This window comes from Theropithecus gelada, chromosome 10 (genome assembly GCF_003255815.1).
Source record: "Theropithecus gelada isolate Dixy chromosome 10, Tgel_1.0, whole genome shotgun sequence".
NCBI classification, from domain to species: Eukaryota; Metazoa; Chordata; class Mammalia; order Primates; family Cercopithecidae; genus Theropithecus; species Theropithecus gelada.
The window spans coordinates 71,201,061-71,221,242 of NC_037678.1; the positions used below are offsets into that span (position 1 = coordinate 71,201,061).

Genomic DNA, 20,182 nt, shown 5'->3' on the forward strand with positions numbered 1-20,182 from the left:
TTCCTTCCTTCCTTCCTTCCTTCCTTCCTTCCTTCCTTCCTTCCTTCTTTCCTTCCTTCCTTCCTCTCTCTCTTTCTCTCTCTCTCTCATTTCTTTTTTAACACAGGTCCTCACTCTGTTGCCCAGGCTGGAGTACAGTGGAGATCACATAGCTCATTGCAGCCTCACACTTCTGGGCTCAAGCAATCTGCCTCAGCCTCCAAGAAGCTAGGACTATAAGTGTATGCCGCCATACCTGGCTAATGTGTTTTTGGTTTGTTTTGTAGAGATGGAGTCTTGCTAAAAACAAAAACAAAAACAAAACACCGAAAACAAAAAACAACAAAAAAACATGGGGTCTTTCTATGTTTCCCAGGCTGGTCTTGAACTTCTGGGCTCAGGTGATCCTCCTGCCTTGGCCTCCCAAAGTGCTGGGATCACAGGTGTGAGCCGCCGCAGCCAGCCTATCTTTGCCTCTTCTATAAGGTAACTAAGACTCTATAAGGCAACTAAGAAAGTTGCCCAGGTCATACACCTAGGAAGTGGTGGAGATGGAACTCTACCCTGATCCTCTGTCACCTGATTTTGTTTCCCAGAGTCAGTCTTTTTTTGGAGACAGTCTGCTCTGTTGCCCAGGCTGGAATGCAGTGGTGCAATGATGGCTCACTGCAGCTTTGAACTCCCTGGCTCAAGGAGTCCTCCCACCTCAGCCTTCCCAGTAGCTGGGACAGTAGGCATGTACCACCATGCCTGGCTAATTTTTGTATTTTTTGTAGACACAAAGTCTTGCTATGTTGCCCAGGCTGGTCTTGAATTCCTGGCCTCAAGCAATCCTCCTGCCTCGGCCTCCCAAAGTGTTGGGATTACAGGCATGAGCCACTGTGCCAGACTCCAGAGTCATTCTTACTTGTACTTTAAAAATAATATTTTTTTTCTAATTGTAAAAATAATACATGTTCATTGGAAAACATGTAAACAGAGAAGCACAAATAAGAAAACTAAAATCATTAGTATTTTCACTGTACAGAAATACCCAGCAATAGGCCGGCTGTTGTGGCTCACTTCTATAATCCCAGCACTTTGGGAGGCCGAGGCAGGCAGATCACTTGAGGTCAGGAGTTCAAGACCAGCCTAGCCAACATGATGAAACCCTGCCTCTACTAAAAATACAAAAATTAGCTGGCATGGTGGCGCACGCCTATAATCCTAGCTACTCGGGAGGCTGAGGCAGGAGAATCACTTGAACCCATGAGATGGAGGTTGCAGTGAGCCAAGATCACACCATTGCACTCTAGCCTGGACAACAGAGCAAGACTCTGTCTCAAAAAAAAAAAAAAGAAAAGAAATACCCAGAAATAAAGAAAAATGTAAAATGTGACAAAAATAAAATGGAATCAAGCTGTAGATATTTTGTAACCTGGTTTTTTTCACTGATCAATATATCATAAAAATTTATGTATGTGCTTAGTCTTCCAAAACAATATTTTTAGCACTGAAATTCCTCCTGAAAAATTTTAAGTCACTTCTAGTTTTTATAACTTGAGTAGTACGTTTAAAGTAAGTATGGAGGCCAGGCGCGGTGGCTCACACCTGTAATCCCAGCACTTTAGGAGGCTGAGGCAGGTGGATCGTCTGAGGTCCGGAGTTCAAGACAAGCCTGGCTAACATGGTGAAACCCCGTCTCTACTAAAAACACAAAAAATAGCCGGGCATGGTGGTGTGCGCCTGTAATCCCAGCTACTCGGGAGGCTGAGGCAGGAGAATCGCTTGAACCTGGGAGGTGGAGGTTGCAGTGAGCTGAGATTGTGCCACTGCACTCCAGCCTGGGTGACAGAGTGAGACTCCATCTCAAAAAATAAAAAATAAAACAAAATAAAATAAATAAAATACAGTGTCAAAAACTAAGAAAGTATAGTATAGATAAGCCTCAAAATATTCACCTGTCTTTTATAATTCCTGTTAGTATTTTGGTGTATATATATATAAAAAAATGTAAATATATAAATATATAAAAATATGTGTAAATATATATGCAAATACCACAAATATATGTAAATATATATGTAAATACATATAAATATATATGTAAATATATAAAAAATATATATATTTGAAGGCATTTTCACACACATCAGAGACTCTTCTACGAGAGGGACTTCTGCTGATCAGGTGGACACCTTTGGGGTCACAGGGAAGGAAAATAACAAGGAGGTTACAACAATGGATGGATACTGTAGGTAGTTCAGGGTAGACCTGGGTGTCTGACTTCTATTCCCACTCCCTTCTTTCAATGGCAGAGTGTTCAGTGGAATTGTTTATTATTCTGCTAGGGCTAGGTTTAAGTCTGAGAGCCAGGTGACAATCGCACATGACTTAAATTATCCTTGAAAACTGCTCAGGAAGGCACCTTTTTGGAGACAGACATACACAGCAAGTTTTCCTCCATTGATGGAACATATCACATTTCTCTGACCGTGCATTAAAGGAAGTGGTTGGTTATGTTTAGGCACCATTTTTTTTTGGTGAAAAATAAATATCTTTCCATAGTGGAATCACGCAGTGCAATGTGATGTCTTCACTGCCAGAAGCTTTCCCTGCACAGGAAATAATCCATTTCCCATCTCCCACTCATTCAGACACTGGCTCAAGGAGGGATTTTTCTGGCTTATTTGGACTGTTATTGTGCATATTTGCAAAACATATATCTGACAAAAGACTCATATCCACAATATATAAATAACTCTTACAAATAAATAAGAAAAGAGAAAAAACAACTCAATAACAGAATGGGCAAATATTTAAACGACATTTTACAAATGAAAATATGTAAGCGGCCAATAAGTTTGTGAAAAGATGTTCAATATCATTAGTATATCAGGAGAATGCAAAATAAAATCACAATGAGATACTACCATACACACTCACTAGAATAATTAAAGTGAAAAAGACTGACCATAGCAAGGTTGGTAAGGATATGGGGCAACTGGAATGCTGATACATTGCTGGTGGGACTGTAACATGGAGAACCACTCTGCAACTGGAAAAACAGGTGCATAATTACTTATAAAATTAAATAGACATATGTTGGCTGGGCAGGGTGGCTCATGCCTGTAATCCCAGCACTCTGGGGGCAGAGACGGGCAGATCACTCGAGGTTAGGCGTTTGAGACCAGCCTGGCCAACATGGCGAAACCCCGTCTCTACTAAAACAATACAAAAATTAGCTGGGCGTGGTGGCGCGTGCCTCTAATTCCAGCTACTTGGGAGGCCGAGGCTGGGGAATTTGCTTGAACCCGGGAGGCGGAGGTTGCAGTGAGTCAAGATGGCGCCAGTGCACTCTAGCCTGGGCGACAGAGTGAGACTCCGTTTCAAACAGACAAACAAACAAACAAAATTAAATAGACATATATCTATACAAAGACTTCTCTATCCTTCCCTGTGACCCCAAAGGTGTTTGGGGTAGAGCTGTTTGTTGCAGCTTTATTTGTAATAACCCATAAATGGAAACAGCCCAAATGTTCAACAGGTAAATGGATAAATTGAGTTATATCCATACAATAGGCTACTCAATAAATAGTGATAATTTACCAATACACACAACATAAATTAATTTCAAAAACACTATGTTAAGTGAAATAAGTCAGACACAAAGAAATACACGCTGAATAATTCCATTTATATGATTTTTCAGACAGGCAAAACAAAGTTGATTTAAAAAGTAAGAAAAAAAAAGAAAAAACCCACCCCAAGTCTTATTTTCTTTAAATTTATCTTTTTTTCTGAGCACATGTAGTTGAGTCAGGGTAAACTATCTGTGCTTAGGATGCAGCTCCATTCGTGTCGTAAAGAGCTGGATGATCCAGGAGACTGGCGTAATGTTTTCAGGACTCTCTTAATGGCTAGATCAATGACTCTCAAGGGGAGATACTCCCCTCTAGCGGTTATTTTGGGAATTTGCTTTTTTTTTTTTTTTTGAGACGGAGGCTCGCTCGGTCGCCCTGGCTGGAGTGCAGTGGCGCGATCTCGGCTGACTGCAAGCTCCTCCTCCCGGGTTCACGCCATCCTCCTGCCTCAGCCTCCCGAGTAACGGCGTGACCCACCACGCCCGGCTACTTTTTTTTTTTTTTTTTTTTTTTTTAGTAGAGACGGGGTTTCACGGTGTTGGTCATGCTGGTCTCGAACTCCTGGGGTCAAGTGATTCGCCCCCCTCAGCCTCCCAAAGTGCTGGGATTACAGGCCTGAGCCACCGCGCCCGGCCAAGGCACAATTTTTAATGATATATCTCCAACATTTTGTACGTGTTCATTAATTTCTCTCCTTTCCTCCTAATTTGAACTCACGGTAGACTGGCTTAAGTGCAGTGAGCTCTTGGCCAAAACTAAGGTCTCTCTGATTTGGGCAGGCTTCATGATTTCCATCCTTGTCCCAGCTGAAAATCAACTGTTGATGATTTTCACCCATGCACCACTAGCATCGGCACTCTATTTTTCTGTTTTTCATTCATTCAACTTATATTTATTGAATACCTTTTATGTGCCAGGCATTATTCTAAATATGGAGGACTCAGCAGGGGGCAAAACAGATAAATCCCTACCTGTATGGAGCTTACATTCTAAGAATAAGCCCAATTTTGACTTTGGTCTCAGTATCCAGCCTTAGCTTCACCCTTTGGAAGGATGAATTGCCAGATACCTACTTCAGAGTCACTTGTGGCACCGTGAACTTGTGTGTGTTCAATGATTTTGTAATTGCACGGTAAACCAGCATGTCCAATAAGCATAACACCTTTGGAACACAGCATTTGGATTTATCATTTACATATGAATATTCATTTTCACATGTAGTAAACACTTTAGATGTAACTTGGAATGAAATCTCATGCACTTTACATGTTTAAATTCATTAGTCATTTGAGATAGAAGTATATATTTATTACTGTAGGAATAAAATGTTGCAACAGTTAAAGACGATTGTGAAAGCTATCAGTGTTAGAAAAATAATTAAGAACTTTCAACAATTCAACTTAGGAGAAAATATGAGTTAATTTAAATATTGAGACCTAAAATTTGTTAGCTTGATAACCTTCAGAATGTTACATCCAATCAATATTTTAAATATTGTGAATATTAACACTAGGCAAAATAATGGAGATTATATTATAGTTCAAATCTTTGTTAAAATACCATTCATCGAATTGAAAAAACAACAACAACTATTAAGAGACCACACATGGTGGCTCACACCTGTAATCCCAGCACTTTGGGAGGCCAAGGTGGGTGGATGACTTGTGCTCAGGAGTTCAAGACCAGTCTGGGCAACATGGTGAAACCCTGTCTACAAAAAATACTAAACTTAGCCAGGCAAGGCGTTGTGTGCCTGTAGTACCAGCTACTTGGGAGGCTGAGGTGGGAAGATCGTTTGAGCCCTGAAGGTTGAGGCTGCTGTGAACTGAGATGGCGCCACTGCACTCCAGCTTGTGTGACAAAGCGAGACCCTGTTTCAAAAAAAAAAAAGTACTTGCCTTTAGTTATTCTTTAGTTATTTAATTCCATTTAGGACATAAGCCTTTTAGGAAAAAATTATGGTTGAGAATTTCTCACACCTTGTAAGGATGAATAAAAAGCTAAGTGTGAATTTTGTCACCTCAAAATTTCACAGGTAGGAAAGACTCCAAAACCATGTACCATGACATCGATGATAAGTCACCTTCAATTTATACACACTGTTGGGTATAAAGTCAATGAAGAACAGAGGAAAGTGTTAGGGAAAAGTGAGGCACCCTAGGCATATTTTATTCTCACTAATTTTCAAAATCACAAATTTTATGAAGGCTAAAAAATTAAACAATGAAGTTTGCCAAATATTTTTTCTATAAACCACAACTAGTTTCACTAGTTGAAGATAGAATATTTTTGACATTTTTTCAAGGTGCAAATTCTAAATTTTTAAATTTGAAAGTTCTTTTTAGGTAGTATGTTTCTGAAATTCATTTTCTTTTAAATTATTTTTATTTTTAAATTTTTAGTTATTTATTTTTATCTTTTAATTTTGAATTTAATTAATTTATTCAGTTTTAGAGATGGGATCTTGAGATGTTGCTCAGGCTGGACTTGAACTCCTGGGCTCAAATGATCCTCCTGCCTCAGCCTCCCAAGCAGCTTGAATTATAGGTGCACACCACCATGCCTGGCAATTTTAAAATTTTTATTAAAAATGAAAAAAAATATTTATACATATTTATGGGGTACATGTGATATCTTGATACATACATATAATGTGTTATGGTCAAATAAGGGGATTTAGCATATTCATCACCTTTATTATTTCTTTGTATTGGGAATATGAAATTCCTTTGTTGTTTCCTTTTTTTTTCTTTTTCTGAGACAGGGCCTCATTCTGTCATCCAGGCAGCTGGAGTGCAGTGATGTGATTTCTGTTCACTGCAGCCTCAACCTACTGGGCTCAAACAATCCTCCTGCTTCAGCCTCCCAAGTAGCTGGGACCACAGGCACATGCCACCATGCTCAGGAAAATTTTTATTTTTATTTTTTTTGGTAGAGATGAGGTCTCCCTATGTTGCCTAGGCTGGTCTGGAACTCCTGGGCTCAGGAGACTCTCCTGCCTCAGTCCTCCAAAGTGCTGCAATTATAGGCATGAGCCACCACATGTGGCCAAATTCATTTTTTTGAGTTAACATTCTTCCGTGACTGAAAAAGTTAGTGGATATTGAAACAGCATTTATTTAGTACAGCAAATAACATCTATTTAGTACAGCATCTATTTAGTACAGCAACTCCTTCGCTTCAAGACCAGCCTGGGCAACATAAAGAGACCTCATCTCTATTAAAAAAAAAATTAGCCAGGCATGGTGGCACATGCCTGTGGTCCCAGCTACTTTGGAGGCTGAAGTAGGAGGACTGCTTGAGCCCAAGAGGTTGAGGCCACAATGAACTGAGATGAGCAGGACAGTGACTGCAGGGATAATTGTTCCTGCATTCTAATATTAAACCTTTAAAACGTGACTTCTAGAATTTGTAATAATTAATACTGATGATTACTTTTTTGGGATGTTACTTCAGATTTATACTTACATCTCAGAAGTTAAATGGTGTGCCAGTGCGGCCTCAAACCCGCCTATATTCAGCTCTGTGTTGCTGGGGCTGGGAGTCTGATATTACAATTTCCCAGACTCCTTCACCAGGTGGCTTCCTGCTAAGAGTTTGCTAATTGAAGACAATGATGGGAGTCTGGAAAGTGGGAGGCGAGGAGAGAAGGCATTCACTCTCTGCTTTGGATTCCATCTGTATCCTCCCAGCAGCTTAGGTAGTTATGGGTTCATTGCCAGTACTGCAATGTCCTTCAGAGGCACCAGCTCCAGTCATAAGGTACCCCCCTCCCCAAGCACTAAACTGCCACATAGGTACTCAGTAAATTTCTAGTTGAATAAACAAATGAATACATATATATTCATATTTATATATATTCATCTGGGAAGGCAATATATATTTATTCAATATAAATGAATAAATCATGTCCCATGTACTGTATCAGTCATGATCTAGCTAGGAAACAAAAGCCATACTAGGTATTTCAAGGGAGGGAATTTTACACAAGGAACCCCAAATTTATTTGGGAAACTGGATCCTCAGGTATGAGCCACTGCACCCAGCCTGTAATCCTTTCATAATACTGCTTTGTGTTTTCCCTCCACATACTGTCCCAAGCACTGATGAACTCTCACTGCACTGATGAACTCTACTGTAGATTAGTTTACATTTTCTAGAATGTTTAAGGAATGGAATTACACTGTCTGTACTCCTTTTTTATTCTCCTGCCACAGCCTCCTTAGTAGCTGGGCTTACAGGTCTGTGCCACCACGGCCAGCTAATTTTTGTATTATTAGTAGAGACGAGGTTTCATCATGTTGGCCAGGCTGATGTCAGACTCCTAACCTCAGGTGATCCGCCTGCCTCGGCCTCGCAAAGTGCTGGAATTACAGACTTGAGCCACCATGCCCGGCAGGTTTGATTTTCTTTGTGTCTATGCTGCTTTGGAGTTCACTGAACTTCTTGTGGATTGATGTCTTTTAACAATTTTGGAAAAATTTCAGCCATTATCTTTTAAAAATATTTCTTCTTCCTCATTCACTTCTTTAATTTTTTTTTTTTTTGATAGAGACGGGTGGGGGTTGGGCATGGCGGCTCATTCCTATAATCCCAGCATTTTAGGAGGCTGAGGCAGGCCAAATTACTTGAGCCCAAGAGTTCACGACCGACATGGTGAGACCCCACCTCGAAAAAAAAAAAAAATAGAGAGGGGGGAGTCTCATTATGATGTCCAAGCTGGTCTTGAACTCTTGGACTCATGTGATCCTCCTGCCTCAGTCTCCCAAAGTGCTGAGATTACATGTGTGAGCCACTGTGCCTGGTCTCCCATCTCTTCTTCTGGGATTTAATTATATACATGTTAGATCATTTGATATTGTCCCATAAGTCTCTCATGCTCTGTTATGCTTCTTTTGCATTTTTTCTCTCTGTGCTTTGGTTTGTATATTTTCTAATCTGTCTCTGAGTTCACTGATTCATTCTTCTACAATGCCCTGTCTTCTGCTGTTAAACCCATCCAATAGATTCCTTTTTTTAAAGAGGTGGGGTCTCGCTATGTTACTCAGGCTGGAGTGCACATGTGGCTATTCACAGCCATGATCACAGCATACTACAGACTTAAACTCCTGGGCATAAGTGATCCTTCTGCCTCAGCCTACCAAGTAGCTGGGACTACAGGCATGTGCCACCATGCCTGGCTTACCATCCAATACATTCTTAATTTTAGTATGTCTCAGTTTAGAAGGCCCAATTTATTCTTAGAGTTTCCATCATGCTCTTAGTATTCATGCCCTTATGTAGTCCTCTTTCACAGTGACTAGCATATGACTTGCCAGTGGGACTTCAGCAAATGTAATACAAACAGAAATCTGAGAAATGCCAGATGTTGAGGTTTACCCATATATGTCAGAAAACGTATTTAAGAGAACTCTAGAGATGAAAATAGGTGTTATTTTTTCCCTAAGGGAGAGCATATCCTTTCTTCTGTTAGGCAGTTAGGACTGTTGTTAATATACCTCTGCAAGGCCAGGAGTGGTGGCTCATTCCTGTATTCCTAGCACTTTGGGAGGCTCTTGGCCCCAGCTATCATGGAAGAAGCCAAGGTTAACTTCTTTGAGGTGGAGAGGCTATGTGAAGAGAGATGTAGTAACATGAATGACCTCTTAAGAATATCAGAAGAACCACTTAATCAATGCACTGAATTGTGGAAAATGACGAATAGTTGTTATTTTAGTCTACTAAGTTCTGGAGTGGTTTTGTAATGCAGTAGGGGAAAATAATACATTATTTGTCTGTGTATTTAGATTCTTCATCCTTTCATTCATTTTATCAATATTTTCTTCTAATTTCTTTAACATATTTATAACAGTTATTTTAAGGTTGTCTGTTAATTCCAACAACTACTCCATCTGTATTAGTTCGTTCTCATACTGGTATTAAAAAAAAACCCTGAGACCAGGTAATTTATAAAGAAAAGAGGTTTAGGCCAGGCATGGTGGCTCACGCCTGTAATTCTAGCACTTTGGGAAGTCGAGGAGGGTGGATCACCTGAGGTAAGGAGTTCAAGACCAGCCTGGCCAACGTGATGAAACCCTGTCTATACTAAAAATATGAAAATTAGTCAGGTGTGGTGGTACACGCCTATAATCCCAGCTACATGGGAGGCTGAGGAAGGAGAATCGCTTGAACCCGGGAGGTGGAGATTGCAGTGAGCCGAGATCACTCCACTGTACTCCAGCCTGGGCAACAGGAGTGAGACTTCATCTCAAAAAAAAAAAAAAAAAGAAAAGAGGTTTAATTGACTCATGGTACAAGGAGCATGAAGGCTTCTGAGGAGGCCTCAGGAAACTTTTGAGCATGGCAGAAGGTGAAGGAGAAGCAAGCCTGTCTTACATGGTCAGAGCAGGGGGAAGTGAAGAGGGAGGTGGTGCCACATACTTTTAAACAACCAGATCTTGTGAGAACTCTATCACAAGAACAACACCAAAGGGATGGTGCTAAACCATTCATGAAGGATCCATCTCCATGATCCAATCACCTCTCACCAGGCCCCACCTTCAACACTGGGGATTACAATTCAACATGAAATTTGGGCGGGGACACAGATCCAAGCCATATCACCATCTTTGGGTCTGCTTCTAATTGATTATTTTTATTCTTGGTTATGGGCCATATTTTCCTGCTTCTGTGCATGTCTTATAGTTTTAAAATTGTATATTTGTCAGAAATTGTATTTAAGAGAACTATAGAGACTAGAATAGGTGTTATTTTTTCCCTAAGGGAGAGCACGTCCTTTCTTCTGTTAGACAGTTAGGACTGTTGTTAATATATCTCTGCAAGGACCCACGGGAATGGTGGCTCATTCCTGTATTCCTAGCACTTTGGGAGACTGAGGCGGGCCACGAGTTCAAAACCAGGCTGGGTAACAAAGCAAGACCTTATCTCTATAAAAAATAAAAAATTAGAACAAAATACCTCTGCAAACCAAGACGACAAAGTGTTCTTATTTCTTGTGGTGCAAGGTAAGTTGTGGGATTTCAAAGTAATGACTTATTAGATGATAATGAAGGTATAGAGAGTAATTATTACAGTTAATAATATAACCAAATATAGTTTGTAAGGGGGCAGTAGAATTACTGAGAACAAATTGCGTGAATCTCTGAAAATGAGCATACTTATATTTTAAGCTTTCTACCTTAAAAAATTCTACACAAGAGCACATAAGCACATCTTTTGTTAGCTGCCAGAACAATTATGTCATTATATGTCATGGAGATTCCAGAAAATTCCACTATACACTTGTGAAAGAGAGAGCTTAAAAAAGTAAAAAATGTCGGGAGGCCGAGGTGGGCGGATCACAAGGTCAGGAGATCAGAAACATCCTGGCTAACACAATGAAACTCCGTCTCTACTAAAAATGAAAAAAAAAAAAAAAAAAAAAATTAGCCGGGTGTGGTGGCGGGTGCCTGTAGTCCCAGCTACTGGGGAGGCTGAGGTAGGAGAATGGCGTGAACCCGGGAGGCGGAGCTTGCAGTGAGCCGAGATCGCGCCACTGCACTCCAGCCTGGGCGAGACTTTGAGATGGAGCGAGACTCCATCTCAAAAAAAAAAAAAAAAAAAAAAAAGTAAAAAATGTCTTATTTATTGTGAAAACAGGTTTGACATTCCAAACCACCCGAAAGGCACTCCTGAGAGCTGCTGGGCTTCACTAACAGGCAAACGCAGGGATCAGCCAGAGGTATTTATTGATAGAGTGTGGGAATCCACTGGGTAACTTCATCTGCGTTTTCACGGCTTCAGGCTTCAAGGCACTTAAAATGGCCACCACTTTTCTTTTGGCTGGTACCTGGGCTTCACGCAGCACATTTTATTATTTAGGCAGTAAACATAGACTCTTTCCTTCTTGGAGCATCTGTGACGGCATTTGCCATAAAGATTCCAGCATCTTTGGGTGCCACCTGACACAAAGCAGAAAAAAGAAGGGAGACAGTGTCAGTCCTAAGAAGTAGGCTCTGGATTTGAAAGGTCTGTAAATGGATGGAAACAGATGTGATAGAAGGGCCCTTGTTTCCCTTGCCTTCGACCCTTTTCACCTATCACTGTTTTTCCTTTACTCTCTGTTTTTTTGCTCCCCACCTTTGACTGACAGAGTGACCTTGGTGTACATCAGCTGAATAAAGCCTTTATGTGAGTGGTGTTTTTTTTTTTTTTTTTTTTTGACGAGTCTTGCTCTGTCACCCAGGCTGGAGTACAGTGGAATGATTTTGGCTCATTGCAACCTCCTCGTCCCAGGTTCAAGGGACTCTCCCACCTCGGTTTCCCTGAGGAGCTAGGACCACAGACATGTGCCACCATGCTTGGCTCACCCTCTAGTCTTTAAGTGCCTTTCTGTGCATGTGCAAGAGGAAACTACCAACGGCCTGGGGGAAAAATAGCAAACAACAAAAAGAAGTAAGCAAAACAATTCCCAATGATTGCACAGGTCTGGGAATAGCTTGTGTTTCCACCTGCCTGAGTGGAAAGACCCTGTAAAATTTGCAGCATTTGGTACTCGGAAGGCTATTGCCTTAGTAGAGGGGGCTAAATTAACCCTAGACTAAAGAATACCCTGTACCCATCCTAACGAAGCTTAAAAGTCAGTCTCGAAAATATTCATCTGATTCCCACTAACTTAACTGCATGCCAGAAAAATATCTAACACTCTTTAAAGGAGTATAACAAAATACAGAAACCGAAAGTGTAAAAATATTTTTCAGGCACACCAAAAAAAAAAAAAAAAAAAGCAAGAAAATATTAGCCATAATCAGGAAAAAAACAAATCAACCAACACAGAAATGACAATGATGATGAAACTAGCAGACAAGGATGATAAAACAGCTATGATAAATATGCTCCAAGTAGTAAAAAAGGTAGAGGAAGCCATGAGCATGATGAGAAGAAATAAAGATGTAAAAAATGTTCATGGCCGGGCTCAGTGGATTAAGCCTGTAATCCCAGAACTTTGGGAGGCTGAGGCGAGTGAATCACCTGAGGTCAGGAGTTTGAGACCAGCCTGACCAACATGGAGAAACCCTGTCTCTACTAAAAATACAAAAAAATTAGCTGGGCATGGTGGCACATGCCTGTAATCCCAGCTACTCAGGAGGCTGAGGCAGGAGAATAGCTTGAACTCGGGAGGCGGAGGTTGCAGTGAGCCGAGATCGTGCCATTGCACTTCAGCCTGGTCAACAAGAGTGAAACTCTGTCTCAACAAACAAACAAACAAAAAACATGTATATGTATATATTCACAAGGAATACTTGAGATGAAACATTAAATATTAAATGAAAAACATACTTAGTAAGATTAATAGCAGGTTAGACTGAAGAAGAAAAGATAAACGAACTTGAAGACATAGCAGCAACAGAAATCATCCAGAATGAAACACGGAGAGAAAAAAGATAGGGGGATAAAAGAGCAGAGTGTCAGTGACCTATGGGACAATAACAAGTAGTGTAACATGCATATAATTGGGATACCAAAAGGAGAGGAGAGGGGAGAGGCATAAAAAGTATTTGAAGAAATAATGGCTGAAAAATTTCAAGTTTGATGAAAACTCTAAGCCCATTAGAACCATGACCCTCGGTGAACTACGAGCTGAATAAAACCAAAAGAGAAGCATGCAAATAATCAAATTGCAAAATCATATGAAAGAAAGAAATCTTAAGCCAGAAGAAAAGACACATTTTGTACACAGGAGAAAATATAAAAATACTAGAAGAGGCTGGGTGTGGTGGCTCACACTTGAAATCCTGGCACTTTGGGAGGCTGAGGTGGGAGGATCGCTTGAGCCCAAGAGTTTGAGACTAGCCTAGGTGAGACCCTGTCTCTCCAAAAAAATAGAAAAATTAGCCAGGTGTGTTGGTGTGCACCTGTAGTCCAGGCTACTAGGGAGGCTGAGGTAGGAGGATCACTGGAGCCTGGGAGGTCGAGGCTGAAGTGAGCTGTGGTCACGCCACTGCACTGTAGCCTAGGTGACACAGTGACACCGTCTCAAGAAAAAAAAACAACAACCCAGAAGAATTATTGTCAGAAACTGCACACTAGAAGATGGTAGAGAGAGATCTTTAAAGTAATAAAAGGAAAAAGTTAGCCCAGAATTCTTTACAGAGTAAAAATATTCTAAAAGGGGAGAAATAAAGACTTTTTCAGGTATTTGAAAATGGAGAAAATTGATCACTGAAAGCTCTCCTCTTTCCTGCTTCTCTTGTTCACCCCTCCCACTCCTCCTCACAAACCTCTGGATACAGATGCCAATTTGCAGAAAATGCACAGGTCAGAGGAACACGTTGAATTTTACCTTGAGTATGCAATCAGCAAAATTTATATTGTGGAAAGTTATAGATCAAATGACTTATGTATGTTTCCACAGATAACTTGTAAAGATAAGAAGGGGATGAATATGGAACCAGTAAATTAAAAAATTCAAGGAATCTAAAGAGATATCAGATTTTAACAGTATAAATAGGGTGTCTAGGGATGCACCCCTAGCAATGAGACTGTAAAGGAATGCAGAGAACTGATTGCTATAAAAGTCAGGAGAGTGCTTAATTTGGAGGATGAAGACAATTGTGATGGATGCAATAGGTGGAGACATTTTTGGGCTGACTGTCAATACTCTGTTCATTGACCTGCATGGTGGTTACAAGGATGTGCACTTAAAACCTCCATTAAGCTGCACACTTGTATGATGTGGTGTGCAGTACCTGTGATTCTGTGTTTTAGTTTACAAAAAGATAAGGAAAAAGTGACCATTTAACAACAAAATCTCAATTTTTAATTTAAGAGTGTCAAGAGGAACTATTGGTGAGTGAGGGGAATGACATTCATACACTTTTTTTAGCATCTGTGGAGGCTACTGAGCAATAACTTACACATTTTAAAGCTATACACAGTCTTTACCTAGCAATTCCTTTCCAGATGTCTACACCAGGGAAATACTCACATGTATAGACTGAGAGGCCTATACATTGGAGATAAAACTATACATGAGTGAGACACCTACCCTCAGAGAACTTCCAGTCAAATCAGGGGAGAAAGAGCCATTAAAAAATAGATACCCAGATATTTGATTAACTAGAATCTGGTGAAAATTATAAAGAAAGAACTCAGGGTGCTGTGAGGATGTATAATGGAAGGGCAGGTGTGCCACCTAAATCTCATCTCTGCTGGGTTTCTGGGCTTTACATATGTCTCCTGAATTCCCACAATTAACCTAATGGTGAGTATGACAATATTTTGAAAATATTAAAGTGATGCATATTTCAATCCCCTTTAATCATAAGATCCATTGATTGTCATAAAGCAGAATTGGGCAGAGTTTCTGGGTTTTGGGGGAATGGTGAACAACAGAACAACAAACTCATTGCTCAGCTTAAATGAGATAAGGGTTGTGCATAGAAAGACAATTTTAAGGACCAACATTTATCAAGGAAGTTCAGGGATTTCCAAATTTCAAAGAGCTCCTTTATACATTATTAGGTGAACCTGGCGGGTTCAGGCAATACCACTTCACCATAAGCTATAGGAGGCTAAAGCTGAGGGTCAGGCTAAAGTAGCTCCCATTTAACCTCTGTCACCACTACCATACCCAACGGGAAGTAGAGGGGAAATACTCTACCCATAATTTCCAGGGAAGCTGGAAGTTTAAATCCAGCTCCTGCAGCAGCAGCACTGGGCCTGAGAGCCCTGCTAGAACCCATGCCTCATTCTGCCAGCCTGATGGTGGACGCGCCAACAAGCTAGGGACAAAGGCCTTTCATGTGTCTCCCACTAGCCATCTACTGGTTGACCTGAATACTCAGGAAGTAGAGATAATTAATGTGAGAAAGGTAGGGGCAAGAGAGTCTCTTGCTATGAATACCCAGATTGGTTGGAAAAAATTGCCAATGCAGAGGACACTTACTCTTTGCCTCTTAGAGCATAGTTCAGGGAAACTGGTAGCTCTTTAGATAAATTCTTGTCTTTAGCATGGATACAGCACCGCATGGTGCTACCTGAAGGGGGATTAGAAATGGCTGAGGGAAGTGACTGAACATCGCTCTCAGCTCTCTGTTGAATAAAATAGACCTAGAAGGTCCCCAAGTTCCCTTATCTCTGGTTGAGATAGGAAAACCAGTAAGGGACCTGCCAAGAGTACACCCCTAGTGCAGAAGGCAGTAAGGGAGGGTGTGAACAGCCTTAACTTGGGGACCAGGTGGAAGATCTGGCTGAGATGAAGGGTCAAGTCAGTGGGGACCCCAAAAGGGCTGAGATTTCATCAGTCATGAAATCCAGTAGTAAGTGCTAGCAGGACACTCACTGACCACATCCAATGAGGGACGTGATCCCAGAAGTCAGTAAGGGTCCAGCACAGGACCTGACACCACCTCCTTATGTTCCTGTCCCAGGGCCCTTGCATTTGCTGTTTTCCCCAACTTGAATTTCCTTCCCTTCATATCCACATGGCTCACCCCAGTTGTTCCCTCAGCTCACAGTAAGACATTCCATGAGCACCCCCTTAAAAATGGCAATGACTGGGCATGGTGGCTCAAGCCTATAATCCCAGCACTTTGGGAGGCTGAGGCAAGCAGATTGCTTGAGGTCAGGGGTTTAAGACCAGCCTGGGCAACATGGCCAAACCCCATCTCTACTAAAAATACAAAAATTTGCCAGGCATGGTTGCATGTGCCTGTAATCCCAGTTACTCAAGAGGCTGAGTCATGAAAATTGCTGGAATCCAGGTGGTGGAGGTTGCAGTGAGCTAAGATCGTGCCACTATACTTGCGAGACTCTGTCTCTAAAACAAACAAACAAACAAACAAACGAACAAAACGCAAATCACCTTCCCCTTCCCCTGGTGTTCACTATTTCCTTTCCTGCCTATTCTGCTCACTGTACTCATCATCTCACATACCATATGTTTCATTTATTTTTCAAATTCTTTGGGTCCTCTAGTAGAAGGTAAGCTCCAAGAGGACAGAGATTTTGCTTATCTTGTTTTGTTTTATTCACTGCTCTGCCTCTAGCACCCATCACAGTGCTTGGAACAAGAAATCCATTCAACTATGTTTACTGAATGAAGCAATTAATTATTTGATGACATATCAAGTTAGTTTTCCCTATAACCAGATACTATCCCAGGAAAGAGAAGGGGTAATGGAAGAAAGATACATGCTGAAAGACTCAACACTTATTCAAAAGAGATTGAATTAGCTTAGAAATCATTTTAAAGCAGAAAAGATAAATAACGAACTGCTGAGTTCAGGCCCAGCCCTTAGGTGCCTTGTCACCCTGGGTTGTAAGTGCTATTTAACTGTCTCCCCTAGTTTGCTCCCCTGGTGTCATGTCATTTATCTCTGTAGTCCTGCTCCTCCCACCGCAAACACCCACAGTCAGGATGGAAGTTCCTGGGAAAGTTTGGTGAGTTATGGAAAATAAAGAAGACGTATTTCTTTTGCAGACTAAAATTTCAGTGTGTTCAGTGTTGTTCCCTCAACCTGATATTATTACACACTTGATGTTATTGCAGTTTGAGAAATGAGGAAATTGATACTCTGAGCAGCTGAGCTTCTTGTTGGGGGTCACAGAGTCAGAAAATGATGGGGCAGGTTTTAACCCGGGATCTGGGCTTGCCTCTCTACTCCAGGTGAGTGGTGTTTTAGGGCCTCAGGAAGACACAAGGACTGAGGTCAGCTTGTTTAGGAAAGTCACATGTTTCTGACTCTAGAAAGGTTAGCCGACAGCCTCAGGGTGGGTGGAAACTTCTGCCAGATGAGCAGGAAGGGGTAGGTGGCTCATGCTGGAATTGGTGGGTCTGACCAGGGTCCTTCTCTGTTTAAACCTTCCCATGGGTCCCTCACCTGGCATTCGAGGCCCACCGAGACCTGGAGCTTGAATGCTTCCTCAGCTTTACCCCCGCCTCTCTCCTAACCTACCCCTCCATGTTATGTAGGTCCCTGAAGCTCCCATGCTCTCTCCCGCATCCAGACCTTTGCGTAGGCTGACCTCTCTGCCTGGGACCCCCTTCTGCTTTCTCCTCTTCTTCCTTTTCTATTTTTGACTCACTTTTTAGGACTCAGGATATCCCTCCAGGAGGACTCTCCTTTCCCTCAGCGTGGGCTGGACCATGTGTGCCCAGCCCCCTGGTTTCCCACTGTCACAGCTATGTCACCCTGGGTTGTAAATGCTATTTAACTGTCTCCCCCAGTTAGCTCCCCTGGCGCCATGTCATTTTTCTCCATGGTCCTAGCTTCCAGTGCAGTCTGGCACAGAGACAGCTGCAGTATAAATGAGTTTTCTCTGCCATTAAGGTGGCTGTGATCTTCACAAAGCTTCATTCATTCTGGGAAATATTTTGCAAAAGGGTCAGACCTGCCTCTCCTCTTTCCTGCTTCTCTTGCTCACCCCTCCCACTCCTCCTCACACACTAGGCCACCCCCACATGCTCCCTGGAGCTGGGCAGGAAGAGGAGGGATGGAGCGGCTGAGAGAGCAGTTCTGGATGTCGTAGTTGGCATCTATCAGCTGGCACCTGCTGCTGGTGAGGCGCCTCCTGCCTCCTATACGTGGTGCCAGATGGCAAGCTGCAGCCCATCCTTCTAACCCTTGGGATTCCCTGACCAGGCCTTAGTCTGCAAGCCCTGCCCCTTCCTCGAGGAGGTCCAGGTTACCTGGAGTCAGCTGGGATAAGAGCAGCAGCACAGTCAAAGTCAGCAAAAGGAGCTTCATGGCTAAGGCAGCCCAAAGTGAAGCTGCAAGTCCGATGCCACGGCTGAGCTAATGGGAGAGGGGGAGTGCCTGGCCTGTGGCTCACGCTCCCTCAGCTGCCCACGGGTACAGCCCTCACACTCTGACTGGACACGCCTCCCCTTGTCATTTAGGTCAGCAGGGAGAGATCAGCCAACAAAGTCCAGGGCCCAAGACTTTAATACCTCCCATCCTTCCAGCCAGCTCCAAACTGCCTGAACACAGTGACCAGCAGGAGGCGCCACAAACACCGGCTCCAGAAGGTCCGGGAAGAGGGAGATGAAGTTCCCAGCACCAGCCTGTCTGTCACAGCCCCCTGCTGGGTTCTAACATGCGGTGGACCTGCCCTAGGGCCATCCTTCCCCTTCCTCAGAGATCTAAGAACCAACCTCTCAGAATCCCTCTTCTGAACTCGGGTTTTGAAAACTCATTCTTGGTGGGGCACGGTGGCTCATGCCTGTAATCCCAGCAGTTTGGGAGGCCAAGGTGGGCGGATCACTTGAGGTCAGGAGTTCGAGACCAGCCTGGCCAACATGGTGAAACCCCGTCTCTACTAAAAATACAAAAATTAGCCAGGTGTGGTGGTGCACGCCTAATCCTAGCTACTCGGGAGGCTGACGCAGGAGAATCACTTGAACCTGGGGAGGCTGCAGTGAGCCGAGATCACTCCACTGCACTCCAGACTGGGCGACAGAGTGAGACTTCTCTTCTCATTGTATTTTTATTTTTTTTTATTTTTTTATTTTTTTATTTTATTTTTTTTTTTTTGAGACGGAGTCTCGCTCTGTAGCCCAGGCTGGAGTGCTGTGGCCGGATCTCAGCTCACTGCAAGCTCCGCCTCCCGGGTTCACGCCATTCTCCTGCCTCAGCCTCCCGAGTAGCTGGGACTACAGACGCCCGCCACCTCGCCCGGCTAGTTTTTTGTATTTTTTTTTTTTTTAGTAGAGACGGGGTTTCACCGTGTTAGCCAGGATGGTCTTGATCTCCTGACCTTGTGATCCGCCCGTCTCGGCCTCCCAAAGTGCTGGGATTACAGGCTTGAGCCACCGCGCCCGGCCTGATTTTTTTTTAAATTATAGCAACTTAACCCATGCTCTACTTGGTTTTTATAATATTAAGTGATGCAACTAGTAGAAAAGAAAGCTAAATTGGGGAATCTTTAGTGGAGTCCCCTCTGTGTAAATCTTTGACTTCAAAGGGCTATGACATCAGTGTGAAGGTGAATTAGAAATAAGGATACATGCCCCACTGAGAGAATCATAGAGAAAATGGCCTATCTTGAGTCTCAACACTGAATGGAGATGGGGAAAGTACTTGTAAATATAATTAAACCCTCACATGGGCTTGCGGACAAAATTCACACTACCTAGATGATGCCCAAACCTTTTTTTTTTGAGACGGAGTGTCACTCTGTCGCCCAGTCTGGAGTGCAGTAGTGCCATCTCGGCTCACTAAAACATCTGCCTCCTGGGTTCAAGCGATTCTCCTGCCTCAGCCTTCTGAGTAGCTGTGATCATAGGCATGTGCCACCATGCCTGGCTAATTTGTGTATTTTTTTTGTAGAGACGGGGTTTTGCCATGTTGGCCAGGCTGGTGTTGAACTTCTGACCTCAGGTGATCTGCCTGCTTTGGCCTCCCAAAGTGCTAGGATTATAGGTGTGAGTCACCGCACCTGCCCTTTTATTTATTTATTTATTTTTGAATGCTGTTACTATTTATTGACATCAAAACAAAACAAGCTAAAACTAAAAGTTGCTGTTTATTTATTTATTTATTTATTTTAGATGGAGTTTTGCTCTTGTTGCCCAGGCTGGAGGGCAATGGCACCATCTT

At 42.4% G+C, this 20,182-nt stretch overlaps 1 protein-coding gene across 1 annotated transcript; it reads right to left on the reverse strand.

The window, feature by feature from the left end:
- Positions 1-11,312: 11,312 nt before the first annotated feature.
- Positions 11,313-18,509, reverse strand: DEFB123 (defensin beta 123). Its single transcript, XM_025400120.1, has 2 exons — positions 18,274-18,509; positions 11,313-11,542 (listed from the first exon to the last, which is right to left on the reverse strand). Exons 1-2 carry the CDS (start codon positions 18,329-18,331, stop codon positions 11,397-11,399), a joined length of 204 nt encoding a protein of 67 aa, XP_025255905.1. The 5' UTR covers positions 18,332-18,509; the 3' UTR covers positions 11,313-11,396.
- Between the last annotated feature and the right edge of the window lie 1,673 nt (positions 18,510-20,182).

Excerpts from the sequence above, each read along its gene's own strand:
- DEFB123 (XM_025400120.1), bottom strand. The coding sequence starts at position 18,331 with ATGAAGCTCCTTTTGCTGACTTTGACTGTGCTGCTGCTCTTATCCCAG. Across the intron at positions 11,543-18,273 it reads CTTATCCCAGCTGACTCCAG|GTGGCACCCAAAGATGCTGG; the intron begins GTAACCTGGACC and ends GCTTTGTGTCAG.